Below are 20,988 nucleotides of genomic sequence, written 5' to 3' on the forward strand. Positions count from 1 at the left end.
GCTGTAAGAGCTTTACCAGCGGCGCTATTTCACCCATCAGCCCAGCTCGCGCCGACCAATCACAGCGGAGGCGGGCGGAGACTCGCGGCCCTTCGTTCCGTCGCAGTTCGGGAAGCTGACGAATTGACGAGCCTGAATCGCTCGTCGCCAGAGATCTAGGAAAAGATGGAGGAGTATCCCCATTTCCGGCTCCTCCGAGTAGTTTGTCGACTCCTGTAGGAGCGGAGCGAAGTTGGATGGAAGGTCATAGCAAGCCATATAAAGATCCAAGTAAGCAGGTTCTGCTTTAGAAAACATGATGCCACCTGTGCTGAAGACAAGAAAACAGGCTATGGAGGATTGAGGGAGGGAAGGAAGTCAACCCTGAGTGCTCATTGGAAGGACAGATAATGAAGCTGAAGCTCCAATATTTTGGCCACCTAATGCGAAGAGAAAACTCTCTGGAAAAGACCCTGATGCTGGGAAAGAATGAAGGCAAAAGGAGAAGGGGACGGCAGAGGATGAGATGGCTAGATAGCATCACGGATGCAATGAATATGGACTTGAGCACGCTCCGGGAGAGAGCGCAGGACAGGAAGGCCTGGCGTGCTATGGTCCATGGGGTCGCGAAGAGTCGGACACGACTGAACGACTGAACAACAACAACAACCCTTTTTGAAGGGCTGTGCACATGCATATGCAGAGAACTCCTAAACCGTTAAGCAAGGGTCGGCAGTAGCTAGATTACGTTGATGATGATTTATTAACTTTTATATACCGTCCTATCTATTAAAAAGTCATCAAGGCGATGGACAACAATTTAAAACAACCACAAAATCCCATCCTGCTGGTTGCTGGGCGTTTGTGTGAATGTGCGCTCAGAGAATGCTACATTAGGTAGAATTTGCAAGACATTTCTTATGTTCTTAAAGAGGAGTGCGATGCTTAGAATCATTTACCACAGCGTAGTTAAGAGAACTTGTGTCTGTACTGTTGCTTGTAATTTAGGTCTATTATCCTATAACCATTTACCTAGGAGTAAGTCCCACTGTTGTGGCCCCCGTTCTTTGGAACTCCCTGCACCTTGAGCAAAGGCAGGCACCGACACTGTGTTGTTCCCAGTACCTCCTGAAAACAGCATTGTTCCTGGAGGCATTCCTTCCACGGTTTCTGTTGGCATTCTGTTTTTTTTTTTTAAAGCATAATTTTAATATGGTGTTTTAATCTTTTTATTATTTTACTATTTTGTCTTTTATGTTCTTCACTCTGAAATCTGTTTTAGATATGGGGCGGTATACAAATATTCTAGGTAAATAAATAAATAGAACTCACTGAGTTCAGGGTGAACAGGTTTGCATTGTTGAAGCATGGGGTTTCTAGAGACAATCAAGCGGATCATGCTAACGGGAAGTCAGCCCACAACCCCACATGCTGCATTTCTGCCACAATAAAGGTGCAAAACATGCCTGGAGAGTGTGTGGTGGGAGAAGGTTTACTTCATTTCTGCTGTGTGTAGACATGATTGTTTCAAAGCTCTCTAAATCAAAGAGAGCTTCTATTATTGTTGATGTGTTACTGTTTTTTACATGTTCTTGGCCCGCACAGAGTGGATTCTATGACCTACAATCAGGAACTTGAAGTTGACTGACAAAATCACTGAGACTGTAGCCCCTTGCAAACAGCATAATGATGCCAGTTAGCACCCACCCAAAGGGAAAAGTCATGCCATTCCAATACGTGGGGTGTAGAACGTCACATGTCCAATTGTAAGACACTGTGCAAAGAGTATTCCAAATCGCGACCCCCACCTTGCCAAAGGAGCAAATTGTTCTCACCTTCATAGACATAAAATATAGACTTTAAAATTAGACTCAAGTAGACTTCCTAACTTCTGTGTTCCTTTTGATGACTATGAAAGTGCCCATAGAAAAAATACGGAAAGTCAGACGTTTAGTGTAACTACAGTTGGGTGGCAGCTTCCCCATTCCCAAAACACCAGCTAGCAACAAAGACAGTAGTTTATCCCTTTTCTAGCTCAGGTATTATTTTGAATGAAAAAAGTGACTTTGGGGGGAGTTTTAAATCAGTTAAAAACTGAAGGCGGCTGCACAGAAGTCAATGGAGCAGGAACCTTTATGCAATTGAGGAGTGGATTTGGGGTGGGAGGGGGCCTCATGGCAATTTCAGATTAACCTTTTCTATAACATCAGACGTGTTTTGTATGTTTGGTTGAAATTCCTTGGTCTCACTTCTAGCCTGTAATATTAACAGTAGACTATATTGCAGGATTGTTGTAAGCCACTCTCTTAGCCGCAACCCAATCTGAATGGTTTCCTGATGGCTCTTGGGGGATTTTCCTGTTGCCTCAGCAGCCAAAGCCCTGGCCAATCTCTGGAATGGAGAAATGACCAGGGCTGTGGACACAATCACTCCTGAGCGTCTTCTCTCATGAAGTGGAGCCTCACAAGCACCCTGGTTTTCTAGGGAGCTGTCGGCGATGAAACAAGTGAGAAGACAACTAGAGCGATGTTGGCAGAAAACTCGGAGTAAATCTGATCGAACACGGAGTGAATCCGATTAGGGATGTACGAAAGTGACTTACCTTTCGCGGATTATGTTGATGGTGGGGGGGAGGCGCTCCGTTCCTCCCCCCGGAATCCTCGAACGGCCGGCTGTGCTCCACGGCAGCTCTGCGGAGCAGCTGGCCAGGCCCTGCCCGGCCAGGCCAGAGCCGTCCACAGCTGGATTTCCGTCCGCGGAGGGCTCTGGGTAAAAAAAACAAAAAAAACAACGTGTACGCAAATGGTGGCAGCTATGGCCACCACCATTTGCTTTCCTTCTTTTTACCATCTTAATCTACGGAAATATTTACGTAGACTATGACGGCGAAAATCAAGGGGAACGCAAATAGCGTAGCGGGCACCATTTGCATCCCCTTTTGATTCCCCGTTTTAGCCTATGTAAAGATTTACGTAGGCTAAAACGGTGAATGAAAAAGGGACGCAAATAGCGCCTGCTACGCTATTTATGTTCCCCTCGATTTTCGCCGTCATAGTCTACATAAATATTTACGTAGATTAAGACGGTAAAAAGAAGGAATGCAAATGGCAGCGGCCGTAGCTGCCGCCATTTGCGTACGTGTTTTTTTTTTTTTTTAAACCCACCCCCAACCATGATAGGCTACGTAAAGATTTACATATCCTATCACGTCTTTTTTGTCTTTTTTTTTAAACCTAGCAATGATAGGCTACGTAAATCTTTACGTAGCCTATCACGTCTTTTTTTTTTTTCACAAGCCTGGAAATAGATGTCTCTGACATCCCTAAATCCGATCGAACACGGGCTAGAGCCTATTTGAAGGCCTAAAGGTAAAGGTAAAGGTGTCCCCAACCAGTCGTGTCCGACTCTAGGGTGCGGTGCTCATCCCCGTTTCTAAGGTGCGGTGCTCATCCCCGTTTCTAAGCCGAAAAGCCAGCGCTGTCCGAAGACGCTTCCGTGGTCATGTGGCCGGCATGACTGAACACCGAGGTGCACGGAACGCTGTTACCTTTCCCGCTGAGGCGGTACCTATTTATCTACTTGCAATTTCTTGCTTTCGAACTGCTAGGTTGGCAGGAGCTGGGACCGAAGACGGGAGCTCACTCCGTCACGCAGCACTCGGGTCTCGAACTGCTGACCTGCCGACCTTCTGGTCTGCAGTTCAGCGTCTTAACCACTAAGCCACCGCAGCCCATATATTTGAAGGCCTACTCTGTGGCAATACAGGCAGCAATTTTTTTTTCCCTGCCACTATTGCGTCTGCAAAAAGCCGTCCAGCGGAGCTGTTTCGAGTGGTCAAGGGTCTTTTATATACTAGGGTGCAAGAGGAGAATTTAAACCTCTCGACAGCCCACTGTGAACAATTTGCTCAGCACTTTGCAGACAAAGTCGCTTGGATCCACTCTGACTTGCATGCTACAGTTGATCATAGAATCATAGAATAGTAGGGTTGGAAGGGGCCTACAAGACCATCGAGTCCAACCCCCTGCTCAATGCAGGAACCCAAGATACAGATTGCTCTAACAGTCAGGAAGTTTTTCCTGATGTTCAGCCAGAATCTGGCTTCCTGTAACTTGACCCCATTATTCTGTGTCCTGCAGTCTGGGATGATCAAGAAGAGATCCTGGCCTTCCTTTCTGTGACAACCTTTCAAGTACTTGAAGAGCGCTATCATATCTCCCCTCAGTCTTCTCAAGGCTAAACATGCCCAGTTCTTTCAGTCTCTCTTCATAGGGCCTTGTTTCCAGTCCCCTAATAATCTTTGTTGCTCTCCTCTGAACCCTCTCCAGCTTGTCTGCATCCTTCTTAAAGTGCGGTGCCCAGAACTGGACACAGTACTCCAGATGAAACCTAAGCAGTGCTGAGTAGAGGGGAACTAGTACTTCCTGAGATTTAGAAGCTATGCTTCTATTAATGCAGCCCAAAATAGCATTTGCCTTCTTTGCAGCCACATCACATTGTTGGCTCATATTCAGCTTGTGATCGACAACAATTCCATGATCCTGCTTGCTTGTAGTGTTGTTGAGCCATGTATCCCCCATCTTGTAACTGCACATTTGATTTCTTTCTCCTAGCTGCAGAACTTTGCATTTATCCCTATTAAATGTAATTCTGTTGTTTTCTGCCCAGTGCTCCAGTCTATCAAGATCCCTTTGAAATTTGTTTCTGTCTTCCAAAGTATTAGCTATCCTGCCCAATTTTGTGTCATCTGCAAATTTGATCAGCATTCCCTACACCTCCTCCTCCAAGTCATCAATAAAAATGTTGAAGAGCAGTGGGCCCAGGACTGGTACCCTGCTCGTCACCTCTCACCAGTTTGAGAAGATCCCATTGAAAGAGACCCAATAGATGTAACTTTGACCCTGCTTGTCCAGTGTTATTGGATGCTTTTCAATTTGTACAGCCTGAGGATGTGGACAGGATCCTTGGAGAGGTGAGGGTGACCACATGTGTTCTAGATCTTTGCCCTTCCTGGCTCATAAAAGCAGCCAGAGGTGGACTGGCCAAGTGGGTAAGTAGAGTGCTTAATGACTCCCTTGGTCAAAGTAGAGTTCCAGCCTACCTGAAGGAGACGGTGGAGGGATCTCTATTAAAAAAGCCTTTCCTGAAAAGCCTTCCATATTGGATAATTATCAGGCAGTCTCCAATACTCCAGTTCTGGGCAAGATATTGGAGCGCATGGTGGCCTCCCAACTCCAGGGATTCCTGGATGAGAAAGATTATCTAGACCCATTTCAATCTGGCTTCAGACCCAGTTATGGGACAGAAACAGCTTTGGTCGCCTTGGTGGATGACCTGCGCTGGGAACTAGATGGGGAGTGTGTCCCCGTTGGTTCTGCTGGACCTCTCAGTGACTTTCGATACCATCAACCTTGGTATCCTTCTGAGCTGCCTTGCTGGGATGTTTTACAGTTGCTCCATTCCTTCTTGGAGGGGTGGACCCAGAAAGTGGCACCGGGGGACTTCTGTTCGACCCCCTGGCCATTGGCCTGTGGGGTTCCTCAGAGTTCCGTTTTGTCCCCCATGCTATTTAACATATACATGAAACCATTGGGAGAGGTTGTCCAGAGTTTTGGGGTTCGGTGTCACCAGTATGTTGATGACACCCAACTCTACTTTTGTTTTTCATCTAATTCCAAGGAAACTGTTGCAATGCTAAACTGGTGTCTGTCAGCAGTAATGGACTGGATGAGGTTAAACAAATTGAAGCTTAATCCAGACAAGACAGAGGTGCTCCTGGTCATTCAAAAGGTAGATCACGGAATAGGGATTCAGCTTGTGCTAGATGGGGTCACATTCCTCCCAAAGACACAGGTTCGCAGCTTGGGTGTACTTCTGGATTCAGCCTTGAGCCTGGATACCCAAGTTTCAGCGGTAACCAGGAGTGCATTTGCACAGTTAAAGCTGGTGAGCCAGCTGCGCCTGTTCCTTGAGATGTCTGACTTTGCCACAGTGACACATGCCTTAGTTACATCCTATTTGGATTTCTGTAACACACTCTATGTGGGGCTGCCTTTGAAGAGTGTTCAGAAACTTCAGCTGGTTCAAAGAGCTGCTGCCGGACTGTTGACACTATAAGGAGCATACAACTCCCCTGCTAAAACAGCTTCACTGGCTCCCAGTCTGTTTCCGGGCACAATTCAAAGTGCTGGCCATGACCTATAAAGCCCTATATGGCTTGGGTCTAGGTTATCTGAAAGACTGTATTCTCCCCTATGAGCCTGCTTGTACCCTGAGATCTTCAGGGGAGGCCCTTCTCATAGTCCTGCCACCATCACAGGCTCGCCTGGTGGGAATGTGGGAGAGGGCCTTCTCAATGGCTGCCCCCAGACTATGGAATTTCCTTCCCAGGGAGGAGAGAGTGGCACCCTCCTTGGTATGTTTCTGCAAGCAGGCAAAAACTTGTTTGTTCTGGCAGGCCTTTGGGGAAAGATAGTCTGGACCTGTGAGAATATGATGGATTGGCACTATTGTTTATATTGCTGTTGTTTTTAAATTCTGATATTTTATACAGTTTTTATATTATTGCTGATTTAATTGTATTTTTAACTTTTGTATATTTTTATTTACAAATTTTAACTGTACAAGTTTTTAATGTTGTAAAGCGCCTTGAGTCCCACTTTCGGGAAAAGGCGGGATATAAATAAATAGAATAATAGTAATTTCCAACCTACAATATGGGGGAATGGACTTGTAGTGCATTGGCATAGCGATTTAGAAATGTTTAAATCTCTCTCTGTATATATATGACCAAGCAAGTCTAGAGTTAGAGCGTACAGTCCTGTTTTTGCTGCTAACCTATGTTTCTGGATGGTCATACTGCTGACTAACCACAGCTACGTTATAATCCTGGATTTCTCCAACACACTAAAAGTGAACGGGATTTCTTTTCTAACTTCCTGTTTTTTTTCTATGCAATCCTAAACACACATACTTGGAAGTAAGCCCCAGGCCCCGCTGAACACAGTGGAACATTCTTCTGAATAAATATGCATAAGATTGCGCTGTAGCACTGTAAAGCAGAAATCCCAAATAAAGTGCAATCCTGTGCATGTCTACTCAGAAGCAAGTTCCACTGAGTTCAATGGGATTTACTCCCAGGATTGCAGTCTAAACTTTCTATATACTGGGGTCCTGGCCAATTGAGACTTCAGTTTTGACCCAAAGTCTAGCTTGCATTCTTTTTCTATTTCTGTGGTTGAGAGAAAGCGAAGCGGGGAAAACGAAGAAACGGAGTGATGCCGCCATTCACGAAATGATGGGCGTGTCTGAGAAAAAACAAGGATCGGGGCCAATAAACGATTCAGCTCCGCCCATGGGCGGAAAATAGCCTTCGTTATTGGATGCGCCCGAAAGGGGCCTCGAACAGCCAGCCAATCGCTGACGAGGGGGGTGGGAGGAGTAGGGGAAGACGCGAGGATGAGAGGGAGGATGAGGACGTGGTTGTCTGGCGGGTAGGGGAGAAAGGGGGAGGGCGGGGAAGAGCCGCGTGCGTCCCGGTCACGTGACTCTGCAGAGGGCGCAGCCGCCTGCGTAGCTTCAGCCAGCGGCCTCTGTGGCGGGAGCTACCAAGCAGAGGCAGGGAGAGGCAAAACCGAGGTCCTCCTCCGGTGAGCCCGACAGAGAATTCGGATTGTTACCGAAGCGGCAACGAGGAGTTGGGTGGCAGGGGGAGCAGGAGCCAAAAGGGAATGTTATTGGGGTGAGAGCGAAGGAGTTATGGATATGGTTGGTATGTTGCCGCTCTGCCCTGGTTACCTCGTGTGTATCGAATTTGACACAAAATGGCACGTCACGTCGGAACGCAGGAGTCGAGCTGCTCCCGCTTCGTATTTCTGTGTTGTGAGTAAATTCACGATAACCGTGTTAGTCTGTTACAGAAAAACATAACGAAGGGGCTTGTACTTTCGAGACTAAGGGTGCAGTCCCATGCATGTTTGGACAGAGGAAGGTCCCACAACTCCCAGCGTGCCGTACTGGCTGAAGGGGCAGTCCCATGCATGTTTGGACAGAGGAAGGTCCCACAACTCCCAGCGTGCCGTACTGGCTGCAGGGGCAGTCCCATGCATGTTTGGACAGAGGAAGGTCCCACAACTCCCAGCGGGCCGTACTGGCTGCAGGGGCAGTCCCATGCATGTTTGGACAGAGGAAGGTCCCACAACTCCCAGCGTGCCGTACTGGCTGAAGGGGCAGTCCCATGCATGTTTGGACAGAGGAAGGTCCCACAACTCCCAGCGTGCCGTACTGGCTGAAGGGGCAGTCCCATGCATGTTTGGACAGAGGAAGGTCCCACAACTCCCAGCGTGCCGTACTGGCTGAAGGGGCAGTCCCATGCATGTTTGGACAGAGGAAGGTCCCACAACTCCCAGCGTGCCGTACTGGCTGAAGGGGCAGTCCCATGCATGTTTGGACAGAGGAAGGTCCCACAACTCCCAGCGTGCCGTACTGGCTGAAGGGGCAGTCCCATGCATGTTTGGACAGAGGAAGGTCCCACAACTCCCAGCGGGCCGTACTGGCTGCAGGGGCAGTCCCATGCATGTTTGGACAGAGGAAGGTCCCACAACTCCCAGCGGGCCGTACTGGCTGCAGGGGCAGTCCCATGCATGTTTGGACAGAGGAAGGTCCCACAACTCCCAGCGTGCCGTACTGGCTGCAGGGGCAGTCCCATGCATGTTTGGACAGAGGAAGGTCCCACAACTCCCAGCGTGCCGTACTGGCTGCAGGGGCAGTCCCATGCATGTTTGGACAGAGGAAGGTCCCACAACTCCCAGCGGGCCGTACTGGCTGCAGGGGCAGTCCCATGCATGTTTGGACAGAGGAAGGTCCCACAACTCCCAGCGTGCCGTACTGGCTGAAGGGGCAGTCCCATGCATGTTTGGACAGAGGAAGGTCCCACAACTCCCAGCGTGCCGTACTGGCTGAAGGGGCAGTCCCATGCATGTTTGGACAGAGGAAGGTCCCACAACTCCCAGCGGGCCGTACTGGCTGCAGGGGCAGTCCCATGCATGTTTGGACAGAGGAAGGTCCCACAACTCCCAGCGGGCCGTACTGGCTGCAGGGGCAGTCCCATGCATGTTTGGACAGAGGAAGGTCCCACAACTCCCAGCGTGCCGTACTGGCTGCAGGGGCAGTCCCATGCATGTTTGGACAGAGGAAGGTCCCACAACTCCCAGCGTGCCGTACTGGCTGCAGGGGCAGTCCCATGCATGTTTGGACAGAGGAAGGTCCCACAACTCCCAGCGGGCCGTACTGGCTGAAGGGGCAGTCCCATGCATGTTTGGACAGAGGAAGGTCCCACAACTCCCAGCGTGCCGTACTGGCTGAAGGGGCAGTCCCATGCATGTTTGGACAGAGGAAGGTCCCACAACTCCCAGCGTGCCGTACTGGCTGAAGGGGCAGTCCCTTGCATGTTTGGACAGAGGAAGGTCCCACAACTCCCAGCGTGCCGTACTGGCTGAAGGGGCAGTCCCATGCATGTTTGGACAGAGGAAGGTCCCACAACTCCCAGCGGGCCGTACTGGCTGCAGGGGCAGTCCCATGCATGTTTGGACAGAGGAAGGTCCCACAACTCCCAGCGTGCCGTACTGGCTGCAGGGGCAGTCCCATGCATGTTTGGACAGAGGAAGGTCCCACAACTCCCAGCGTGCCGTACTGGCTGCAGGGGCAGTCCCATGCATGTTTGGACAGAGGAAGGTCCCACAACTCCCAGCGGGCCGTACTGGCTGAAGGGGCAGTCCCATGCATGTTTGGACAGAGGAAGGTCCCACAACTCCCAGCGGGCCGTACTGGCTGAAGGGGCAGTCCCATGCATGTTTGGACAGAGGAAGGTCCCACAACTCCCAGCGGGCCGTACTGGCTGCAGGGGCAGTCCCATGCATGTTTGGACAGAGGAAGGTCCCACAACTCCCAGCGGGCCGTACTGGCTGAAGGGGCAGTCCCATGCATGTTTGGACAGAGGAAGGTCCCACAACTCCCAGCGGGCCGTACTGGCTGCAGGGGCAGTCCCATGCATGTTTGGACAGAGGAAGGTCCCACAACTCCCAGCGGGCCGTACTGGCTGAAGGGGCAGTCCCATGCATGTTTGGACAGAGGAAGGTCCCACAACTCCCAGCGGGCCGTACTGGCTGCAGGGGCAGTCCCATGCATGTTTGGACAGAGGAAGGTCCCACAACTCCCAGCGGGCCGTACTGGCTGCAGGGGCAGTCCCATGCATGTTTGGACAGAGGAAGGTCCCACAACTCCCAGCGGGCCGTACTGGCTGCAGGGGCAGTCCCATGCATGTTTGGACAGAGGAAGGTCCCACAACTCCCAGCGGGCCGTACTGGCTGCAGGGGCAGTCCCATGCATGTTTGGACAGAGGAAGGTCCCACAACTCCCAGCGGGCCGTACTGGCTGCAGGGGCAGTCCCATGCATGTTTGGACAGAGGAAGGTCCCACAACTCCCAGCGTGCCGTACTGGCTGCAGGGGCAGTCCCATGCATGTTTGGACAGAGGAAGGTCCCACAACTCCCAGCGGGCCGTACTGGCTGCAGGGGCAGTCCCATGCATGTTTGGACAGAGGAAGGTCCCACAACTCCCAGCGGGCCGTACTGGCTGAAGGGGCAGTCCCATGCATGTTTGGACAGAGGAAGGTCCCACAACTCCCAGCGGGCCGTACTGGCTGCAGGGGCAGTCCCATGCATGTTTGGACAGAGGAAGGTCCCACAACTCCCAGCGGGCCGTACTGGCTGCAGGGGCAGTCCCATGCATGTTTGGACAGAGGAAGGTCCCACAACTCCCAGCGGGCCGTACTGGCTGCAGGGGCAGTCCCATGCATGTTTGGACAGAGGAAGGTCCCACAACTCCCAGCGGGCCGTACTGGCTGCAGGGGCAGTCCCATGCATGTTTGGACAGAGGAAGGTCCCACAACTCCCAGCGGGCCGTACTGGCTGCAGGGGCAGTCCCATGCATGTTTGGACAGAGGAAGGTCCCACAACTCCCAGCGGGCCGTACTGGCTGCAGGGGCAGTCCCATGCATGTTTGGACAGAGGAAGGTCCCACAACTCCCAGCGGGCCGTACTGGCTGCAGGGGCAGTCCCATGCATGTTTGGACAGAGGAAGGTCCCACAACTCCCAGCGGGCCGTACTGGCTGCAGGGGCAGTCCCATGCATGTTTGGACAGAGGAAGGTCCCACAACTCCCAGCGGGCCGTACTGGCTGCAGGGGCAGTCCCATGCATGTTTGGACAGAGGAAGGTCCCACAACTCCCAGCGGGCCGTACTGGCTGCAGGGGCAGTCCCATGCATGTTTGGACAGAGGAAGGTCCCACAACTCCCAGCGGGCCGTACTGGCTGCAGGGGCAGTCCCATGCATGTTTGGACAGAGGAAGGTCCCACAACTCCCAGCGGGCCGTACTGGCTGCAGGGGCAGTCCCATGCATGTTTGGACAGAGGAAGGTCCCACAACTCCCAGCGGGCCGTACTGGCTGCAGGGGCAGTCCCATGCATGTTTGGACAGAGGAAGGTCCCACAACTCCCAGCGGGCCGTACTGGCTGCAGGGGCAGTCCCATGCATGTTTGGACAGAGGAAGGTCCCACAACTCCCAGCGGGCCGTACTGGCTGCAGGGGCAGTCCCATGCATGTTTGGACAGAGAAAGGTCCCACAACTCCCAGCGGGCCGTACTGGCTGCAGGGGCAGTCCCATGCATGTTTGGACAGAGAAAGGTCCCACAACTCCCAGCGTGCCGTACTGGCTGCAGGGGCAGTCCCATGCATGTTTGGACAGAGAAAGGTCCCACAACTCCCAGCGGGCCATACTGGCTGCAGGGGCAGTCCCATGCATGTTTGGACAGAGAAAGGTCCCACAACTCCCAGCGGGCCATACTGGCTGCAGGGGCAGTCCCATGCATGTTTGGACAGAGAAAGGTCCCACAACTCCCAGCGGGCCATACTGGCTGAAGGGGCAGTCCCATGCATGTTTGGACAGAGAAAGGTCCCACAACTCCCAGCGGGCCATACTGGCTAAAGGTGCAATCCCATGCATGTTTAGACAGAGAAAGGTCCCACAACTCCCAGCGGGCCATACTGGCTAAAGGTGCAATCCCATGCATGTTTAGACAGAGAAAGGTCCCACAACTCCCAGCGGGCCATACTGGCTAAAGGTGCAATCCCATGCATGTTTAGACAGAGAAAGGTCCCACAACTCCCAGCGGGCCATACTGGATAAAGGTGCAATCCCATGCATGTTTAGACAGAGAAAGGTCCTACAACTCCCAGCATTCCCCAGCCAGCCTGGGGAATGCTGGGAGTTATGGGAATTCTGGGAGTTTTAGGGCTTGTTTCTGTCCAAACTTGCATAGGATTGTGCCCTAAGGACTTCTTTTTGTGCATAAGATTCTGCCATAATACACTTATTCTGGTATAACGATGTATTTTAACCTAACATGGCCAGCCCCATTTAAAGTTTATTAATTATTTTTAACCCACCTATTTTATTCAGGTGAGGCTTGTAATGTTCTGGAAACATAAACATATGCTGTTATACATGCAAGTAGCAATTTTGCTTCGGTTTTATGAGATTATTGCTTATTATTCATATCATATTCTAGGCTCAAATCTTTCTTCAGCCAAGAACACATGTGATCAATCAGTACTTCCTAGTTCGATGTCCTAATTTGTACAATGGGATTACTATTGGATTTGCTCACATATTTGTTCGGAAGGCAGATGAGATAAGTTTCACTTATCCTTTGGTATGTGTACTTTAAAACTTTGGTACACTTGCTAGTTGTTGAATTTCTGTGGTTCAGGTCAGAGGACAGATGACTGTTCTGCATTGCTCATGGTTAAGTTCTGCCAGTTATAGTGAACCTGTGAGAATTTATTTATCAAGTAAATGCAGATATTAGAGTTCTAGGTGCCCAAGAATGAAGATTGGAATTTGAGGGAGAGAAGTGGTTAAAAATAGGTTTTAAAAATTATTATTACATTTATATCCCACCTTTTTTCCTCCAAGGATGCCAAGGTGGCTTACATGATCCTCCTCCTCTCCATTTCATCCTCAGAACAACACAGCTGAGTGTCAGTGACTGACGCAAAGTCACCCAGTGAGCTTCATGGCTGAGTGGCGACTAAGGATGCAAGAGTGTTGTTCAGATTTTTTTTCTACTTGGGATGCAAACCTATGGTCCTTGGGAGAGTGCCTCAGGGGCCAAAGGATTGTTTTGTAACTCTTGCACTCTGAGATGGAGATCTGATCTTGGATGCTCCCTCCCAGCCCCTGTGGAAACCTTTGTAGTCCTTACCTCTCCAAAAGGGAGATGTGTCAGATGTGGGCCAGTGGGCGTGTTGGAAGAGGCTGTGGGTTTGTAGGCTACTCAGCTATCTTGACTACCCTCAAACTGGTGCCTGGTCTATGCTAACATAGATCAATTCCCTCCCATCAGTTTCAGTGGGATGCAATTTGTAAAATAAAAACAGCCTGTGGAGGGGAAAAGGAGGGGAAATGCCATTCCTCCCTCTCTTTCGCCCCATTGGGCTTGTGCCAGGTCAGCAGGGCTTTGGATTTCTTAGAGGCTCTAACATTAGTGCTCGTTTCAGCACAGATAGGATTGCTCTGCTCTTGTGTAATCCATCAGATATTTTGGCCTCATGTGCAAACTTTGTAGAAAGTTCTCTGGAAGATGATAAGCTTAGTTTTTGTTTGTGGATTTGGCCCTTTGTGTCACTTGTTTAAACGTTGTGGTTGTAGAGAAGGGCAACTCTGTTACAAGTTGTTTTTATTTATCTTAGATATTCTTCTTCCACCCTTCTTTAAAAGGCATTTTGCCTGACCTAGTTGATCAGCTTGTTAAATTGTTTCCCGCACAGTGGAGATTTTGAACTTGTGCCCTTGGACTGTGTGTCCCTCTCATTTCTGTGTGCACCACATTTTATGAAATCTGAAATGTGATGCAGAGATTGGGATTTTCTGGATCACTGATGCTGGTGCTGGGAGCTATAAACTCAGATTTCCCAGAAAAAAGTGAAAGGGCTTAAGGAAGCTAGTGGTAATGAAGGACGGGTCAGAAAGTAGGGTTCTTGGCAGAACTTGGACTACTTAAAATGTGGGGCATCTGTGAATTTCACAGAATTTTACAGTCCCCTAATACATAATCTGGTTTCCTTTCTTATCACCTGTCCTACATCTCCTGCTATCCATGCTTCTTTTCACTTTCCCATTTACTACCATCCTTTCCAAAAAGCCCTAAATTCCAAAAATGCTGGAATACATATTCAATATGTAAAAAGAAGAAGGAATCACTTTGTACAGAAACCTCATTTGTACCTAACATTAGTTTCCTTATGTTTCAAAAGAAATTATTTTGATGTTGTATTACATTTTTGCCTTCCAGGTAATTTGTGGCTAACTCACATGTCATCAGAAGATGTGACTGTCACTGTTCGTCTAGTTCGCTCCTTTGAGCACCATAATTTCAGGCCTGTCGTGTACCATGGCGTTAACTTGAATCAGACTGTAAAACAGTTTATTGCATTTGTGAAGAATGGTAAGAAGCTCTTGTTATGTTTGGCTAGCACTGCTCAGTTTGTCGAACATCACTTGGCAGGGAAAAGGTTAGGGAACTGCTACATGCTGATAGCACCCCCAGGGGAAGGGCTGTAGCTCATTGGTGGAGCATATGTTTTGTATGCAAAAGGCATCTTTAGGTAGGGCTGGGAAAGAAACCCTGGAGAGTTGCTGCCAGTCAGTGACCTGGGTCACATGTAATGACAAACCATGGTTTGTTGAACCTTAGGTTGTCATTATGTGTGAACCTGGAACTATAGGTTGTTAACCACAAACAAGCCATGAAGAGAACCTATGCTTTGTTATTGGGTTGTGAACTGTGGGTTGTTTAAACTATGGGTTGCTGTTACCTGTGAACCCAGAATTGTGGGTTGCAAATGCAGTTGGGATACAAGGAGGGAGTGGGTGAAGGAGGAGGGAAACAAACAACCCAGGGACTGAGAAAACAAACCATGGTTTGGTCGATTGGCTGTTAGGCAAACCCTGGGTAGGGCAACAAGCCATGGTTGAAATAACCATGGGTTAGCTTTATGTGTGACTGAGGTCAGTGTCAACAGTGCTGAACTAGATGGAACAGTGGTCTGCCTTTGTAAAATGCAACTTCCTTTATTGCTATCATAGTCCTACTGTGTCATGGCTTGGTTAAGCAAAACTCGAGGAATCCATAAAGTTCCATTCCATTGCTCATCCTTCAGAGGACCTGCACATTTCTCAGGAATGATTCACAAATGAGGTTTCCTGCTGTTATGGATGTAACAAAGTGGATGGAATTGCATTGTGTTAAGATAGTTGTTGGCAGTTATTGGGGTGCATTGTGCATGATATTAACCTCTAATCTCTATCACCATTAGGGCTCATTGTGTCACTGCAGCTGCTTTTGCACATAATGCTAACCCATGGTATGGGTTATTGAATTCTGGGTGGTTGTGGTGTGTGAAACCAGCAGTGCTAACAAACTATGTTTTGTTAACCACAAACAATCCAGAAAGAGAACACATGGGTTGTGAACTCTGGGTTGTTTAAACAACGGATTGTCATTACGTGTGAACACAGAACCATAAAAAACCCCCAGCAGTTCTACATGCCAGTACTACAGCACTGGTAAGGCATTTGAGATACAGGGAGGGAGCGGGCAAAAGAGGAGGGAAACAAACAGCCCAAGGATTGAACAAACCATGGTTTGTTTTCTCAATCATCTGAGAACACAAGAGCCATGCTGGATCAGACCAAGGGTCCATGTAGTCCAGCATTTTGTTTACACAGTGGCCAACCAGCTGCCCATAGAAAACCCACAAGCAGGGCATGAATGTAACAGCACCCTCTTGCCCATGTTCCCCAGCAACTGGTGTACATAGGCATACTTCCTCTGATACTGGAGGTAGCCTATAGCCATCAGGACTAGTAATCTTTGATAGCTTTATGCTTCATGAATTTGTCCAATCCCCTTTTAAAGCCATCCAAATTGGTGGCCATCACTACATGTTGTGGAAGTGAATTCCATAGTTTAACTATGCGCTCTGTGAAAAAGTCCTTCCTTTTATCTGTCCTGAATCTCCTACTGTTCATCTTCATGAGATGACCCCAGGTTACAGTATTATGAGAGAGGTATCATGACAGATAATAGCCTGGGTAGGGCAATAAACCATGGGTTAACCACAGGATAGTGTTATGTGTGAACCAAGTCTATGTCTTATCCTTGTTTACTTGGGAGTAAGTTCTATTTGCATGACTTGGTCTACAAGCCTATGTATGTTCATTTGGGAGTAAACTCCATTTGACTTCGTGGAAATTACTTCTGACTAAACATACATAGGATTGTGCTGTTAGTCCTAAGAAAAGGTAGGCATGTGTATCCATCCTGTTAAATACAGGTGAAAACTGATAGTGTTTCTTTTCAACTTTTTTTCTAGATGTGGCATTAAGGACAGGGCTTCCACCTCCTTTTAAAAAATATAGATACGGTATGTCTTTTTTTACTCTTCAGTTAAATCAAATTACCTATATGTTGAGATTTAATCTGCTTTGAGTAAATATAAAATAAGGAACTAAAGTGATTATAGAAATGGAGAAATTATGTCATAAGTGGATCTTAAAAGAGCTTGTTCTGTTCAGCTTTGATAGGAGTGGGGGAAGAGACTGAGGAAAAAAACGCAGTTTATGATGGAAATATATCATGAGGATGTACAGTACAAGGAGAGATTTGTTTAAGCTTGTATCATTTTAGTGACCTGGTTCCGATATCATGCTAAACCATGGTGGTTGTTATTGTGGGTGGTTGCAAGGTGGCTTAGCACGATTTCTGAATCTGGAATGGTTTTTCCATTGCGGGTGGTTTTTCACAAACAAACCACCCTGAAAACCCATGGCTTAGAGTAGCATTGTTTAGGGTGTCTTGTTCTTAGGGTGGCTTGTTGTGACACCCGAACCTGGCAGGATGATTTTATTGTGGGTTGTTGGGAATGGCTAGAGACCTGCCTGGCGAGAGCAGTGAAAAACTCTGCTTCTCCTCGCAATCTTGCTAATGCTGCTGCCATTCTTCCCTCTCCCTTCTTGGCACCCTCCATTGAGAATTTTAATTTTTTTGTGCAGGAGTGAATATCGGTTGCTAGGAATTTTGTGTAATACTTCCCTTGGTTTTACTGCTCTGCCATGAAATTTGTGCAATCTCCCCTCCATTTTACTGTTCTGTCATGAAATTTGCACAATTTCCACCTCAGTTTTACTGCTCTGCCTTCAAATTTTCATATTTTTAGCAATCTGCCTTATGTGTCTGCCTCAAAATTTGCATATGTTTAGTGATCCTTCCACTGGCCTTCGTTGCTAGCTGTCAGATACACATATGGGTTACAGAGCAATGACAAGCACGAAGGGGGAGGGGGAGCCAGAAATGGCTGGCGGCTGCAGGAGAGAAGGAACTTTAGAGGAGGGAGAAAACTCTTACGAGTCCCCTGGACTGCACGGAGGTCATATCAGTCAGTCCTAAAGGAAATCAACCCTGACTGCTCATTGGAAAGACAGATACTGAAGCTGAAGCTCCAATATTTTGGCCACCTAATGCGAAGAGAAAACTCCCTGGAGAAGACCCTGATGCTGGGAAAGATTGAAGGCAAAAGGAGAAGGGGATGGCAGAGGATGAGATGGCTAGATAGCATCACTGATGCAATGAATATGAACTTGAGCACACTCTGGCAGAGAGCGGTGGACAGGAAGGCCTGGCGTGCTATGGTCCATGGGGTCGCGAAGAATCGGACACGACTTAATGACTGAACAACAACAAGAACATGAAGCAGCCTTAAAAAAAAAAAAAATCATTGCTAGCAAGGGAAGCCCTGAAGTGAAGGATGAAATTGACAAGGATGTTGACAAGAGGGGAATATTGGTATGCTTGGCTGAATAGCGGACTTGTGCAAGACCCCGAAAAGAAAAAATGTGAACGCTAATTATCACGTTCATAAGGGCTCACAAAATTGTGAGATAATGCAGGAGGAGTGGTGGGGGGTGGGAGCTGATACAGGGGGTGGGGTGGGGGGGGGGAGTTCCGCTTGGGAAGTGGAGGATGAAGTTGACATGGACATTGACAAAGAGGGGGATATGGCTATACTGGGCTAAATAGTGGACATGCAGTTTTGCAGTCCTGCACACTGCAGGACTGCAGTGATTAACAAATCACTGATTAACAAATCCATGATTAACAAATCATGGTAAGCCACTGAGTGGGCAATCATCCATTGGGAGTAACGGACAAGCTGCCCACCCACCATGGTTTATTCTCAGGGTGGCTTAGTGCGATGTGTGAACTTGTCAAGAGAGTAGCTAGAAATTGACTAGAAATACTTGTGTTATATAAGTGCTGTCAACATACATGGTGTTTTACAGGTTAGCATGGGGCAGGAAGGAAAGTTCCTACCCTGAGGAGTTGTATCAGTCTGGGGAAGGTTTCTAACTAGTAATGGTGTGAAATTATAGAAGAGTTGTTGTAACAACAATAATGGCTACAGAGTTGGATACATTTGGATATCTTGTGACTTTTTTCTGGAGTTGTTGAGCATGATGCGTAAAGGCCAGAAAGTATCCCACCTCCTTTCTCGGTCAGCTACAGCTGTAATCCTATGCACACTTACCTGGGAGTAAGCCCTGTTGAACTTCTGAGTAAACGTGCATAGGATTGCGTTGTGGAACAGCTAGAAACAGGATATTGGCCTGGGTGATCTGCACAGTGCTAAAGCTTTGTTTTGTAGAGAGTGTGGCTGAGTTTTATTTATTCTATTCTGAAGGCTGGGGATCTCATTGAACCCCAAAATGAGCATGCTTAGGATTGCACTATCAGGGTCTGAACTTAGGGGGGATCAAATTGTGGCCAGTAGAGTGGATATGGCCCTCAGAGCAATTTTATCTGTGCCTACCAAATTTTAATTAAGTTATGGTAACTTTTGGTAATTGTTGTTGTTGTTCAGTCGTTCAGTCGTGTCCGACTCTTCGTGACCCCAAGGACCATAGCACGCCAGGCCTTCCTGTCCTGCGCTCTCTCCCGGAGCGTGCTCAAGTTCATATTCATTGCATCGGTGATGCTATCTAGCCATCTCATCCTCTGCCGTCCCCTTCTCCTTTGGCCTTCAGTCTTTCCCAGCATCAGGGTCTTTTCCAGGGAGTTTTCTCTTCGCATTAGGTGGCCAAAATATTGGAGCTTCAGCTTCATTATCTGTCCTTCCAATGAGCACTCAGGGTTGATTTCCTTTAGGATGGACTGATTTGACCTCCTTGCAGTCCAGGGGACTCGTAAGAGTCTTCTCCAGCACCACAGTTTGAAAGCATCAATTCTTCGGCGCTCAGCCTTCCTTATAGTCCAGCTCTCACAGCCATACATTACTACTGGGAAAACCATAGCTTTGATTAGACGGACCTTTGTCGGCAAGGTGATGTCTCTGCTTCTTACTATGCTGTCTAGGTTGGCCATAGCTTTCCTCCCAAGGAGCAAGCGTCTTTTAATTTCATGGCTACAGTCACCGTCTGCGATAATCTTGGAGCCCAAGAAAGTAAAATCTGTCACTGCTTCCATTTCTTCCCCTTCTATATGCCAGGAAGTGATGGGGCCAGATGCCATGATCTTCGTTTTTTTAATGTTGAGTTTCAAACCAGCTTTTGCACTCTCCTCTTTCACCCTCAACAAGAGGCTCTTTAGATCCTCTTCGTTTTCTGCCATTAGGGTGGTATCATCTGCATATCGGAGGTTGTTGATAATTCTCCCAGCAATCTTAATTCCGACCTCTGATTCATCCAACCCGGCATTTCTCATGATGTACTCTGCATATAAGTTAAATAAGCAGGGTTGTCAGGTTTTATGAGCCTACTGTTTCACGTTACCTTTTACTTTTGTATGTAATGCCTCATTTCAGTCTGAGTACATGCGCTCCATAGCTTGGAAGCCCTTACTGATCAATGGCAGCAACTTTGTGATGCAGCCTTAGTCATTTCTAAGGAGGCCAGTTCATGTGGCAAAATACACTTCTGGCTTCCCCAGGCCTCTAGTTGGAAAATGGAGTGCCCCCTCCCCATCCTAAAAAAAATCTTAACTGATCAGTGCAGTATGATGATGGGAAAAGCCCATACCTGGTGAAGCATTCCCTTGTATGTAACTTTTAAATACATAAGAGCTCTCTTGGGATCTGTATCTGGCAACCCATGCTATGGGTCAATGAAAGCTAGCAGTAGGAGACACTGAAAAGTATAGCAGGAATTGTGGGGGTTGTAAGTGTCAAGAGTATTCTTATTACAAAATAGAATCAAGCCTAAATTTTAAAAGGGAGTTCAGTTTCTCTCATTTTGAGGACCAGTAAAATTTGGGTTCTTAATTCTTTGAAGCTTCCTTTGAAAATCTAACTGCTTTCTCTCTCTCTCTCTCTTTCTTTTTGAAGAGTTAGTTATCTCCTGATTTGATGAAGCTATTCTGGGCTGATTTTTGTAAAGCTGATAATCTGTTTCTCACTGAAATACCCTATCTACTTTAGTCAGTTTCTCCATATTGACTAGTTGGCTCCACCTTACCTCAGTTGCTGATGTGGTATCTGAATATAATCTTTCTGTATAATGACTTTGGCTAATTTGAAAAAGCAGTGGATGCTATGAAGTAGTAACATTTAAAAAGTCTGAGATGTAGGAGAAACAGTGAATATGGTGGTTTTCATAGAAGACTGGGTGTAGGCATTAGGAAGGGAAAAGATCAGTCATTTCAGTTCCATTACAGCTAGAACTTTCCCTCATTGAGTTATTAAAGAATTGTACATCTTGGAATTCACTTCAATATTAGCATGCACATTATTCATGCTGGTGTTAATTGGCAGAGTTGTCTTTTGGGTATTTTTTTTTTATCATCTTCCTAAAGTGCCTTTTAAACTTGGCTCACATGTTGAAGTGCTGCTGATGACCCA

At 47.8% G+C, this 20,988-nt stretch overlaps 1 protein-coding gene across 12 annotated transcripts in view; it reads left to right on the forward strand.

Annotated features, from left to right (window-relative positions):
- Positions 1-7,569: 7,569 nt before the first annotated feature.
- C1H2orf76 (chromosome 1 C2orf76 homolog) overlaps positions 7,570-20,988 on the forward strand; it is a 65,464-nt gene continuing 52,045 nt past the window's right edge. For 5 of the 12 annotated variants that reach the window (XR_014784092.1, XR_014784090.1, XR_014784091.1 and 2 more), the window contains exons 1-3: positions 7,570-7,628; positions 14,391-14,543; positions 16,474-16,524. Coding sequence is in view for 6 of the 12 variants with exons in the window: in XM_084808185.1 (XP_084664311.1) it covers positions 14,411-14,543; positions 16,474-16,524 (184 nt within the window). In the remaining 6 variants the exon portion in view is untranslated. Of the gene's footprint in view, positions 7,861-14,390; positions 14,544-16,473; positions 16,525-20,988 lie in introns of all 12 variants that reach the window. The other 7 variants (XR_014784083.1, XM_084808168.1, XM_084808177.1 and 4 more) reach the window with 4 other exon arrangements.

This window comes from Heloderma suspectum, chromosome 1, assembly GCF_057233095.1.
Source record: "Heloderma suspectum isolate Gila_16-S chromosome 1, 16-S_ref, whole genome shotgun sequence".
In the NCBI taxonomy this organism is placed as follows: domain Eukaryota; kingdom Metazoa; phylum Chordata; class Lepidosauria; order Squamata; family Helodermatidae; genus Heloderma; species Heloderma suspectum.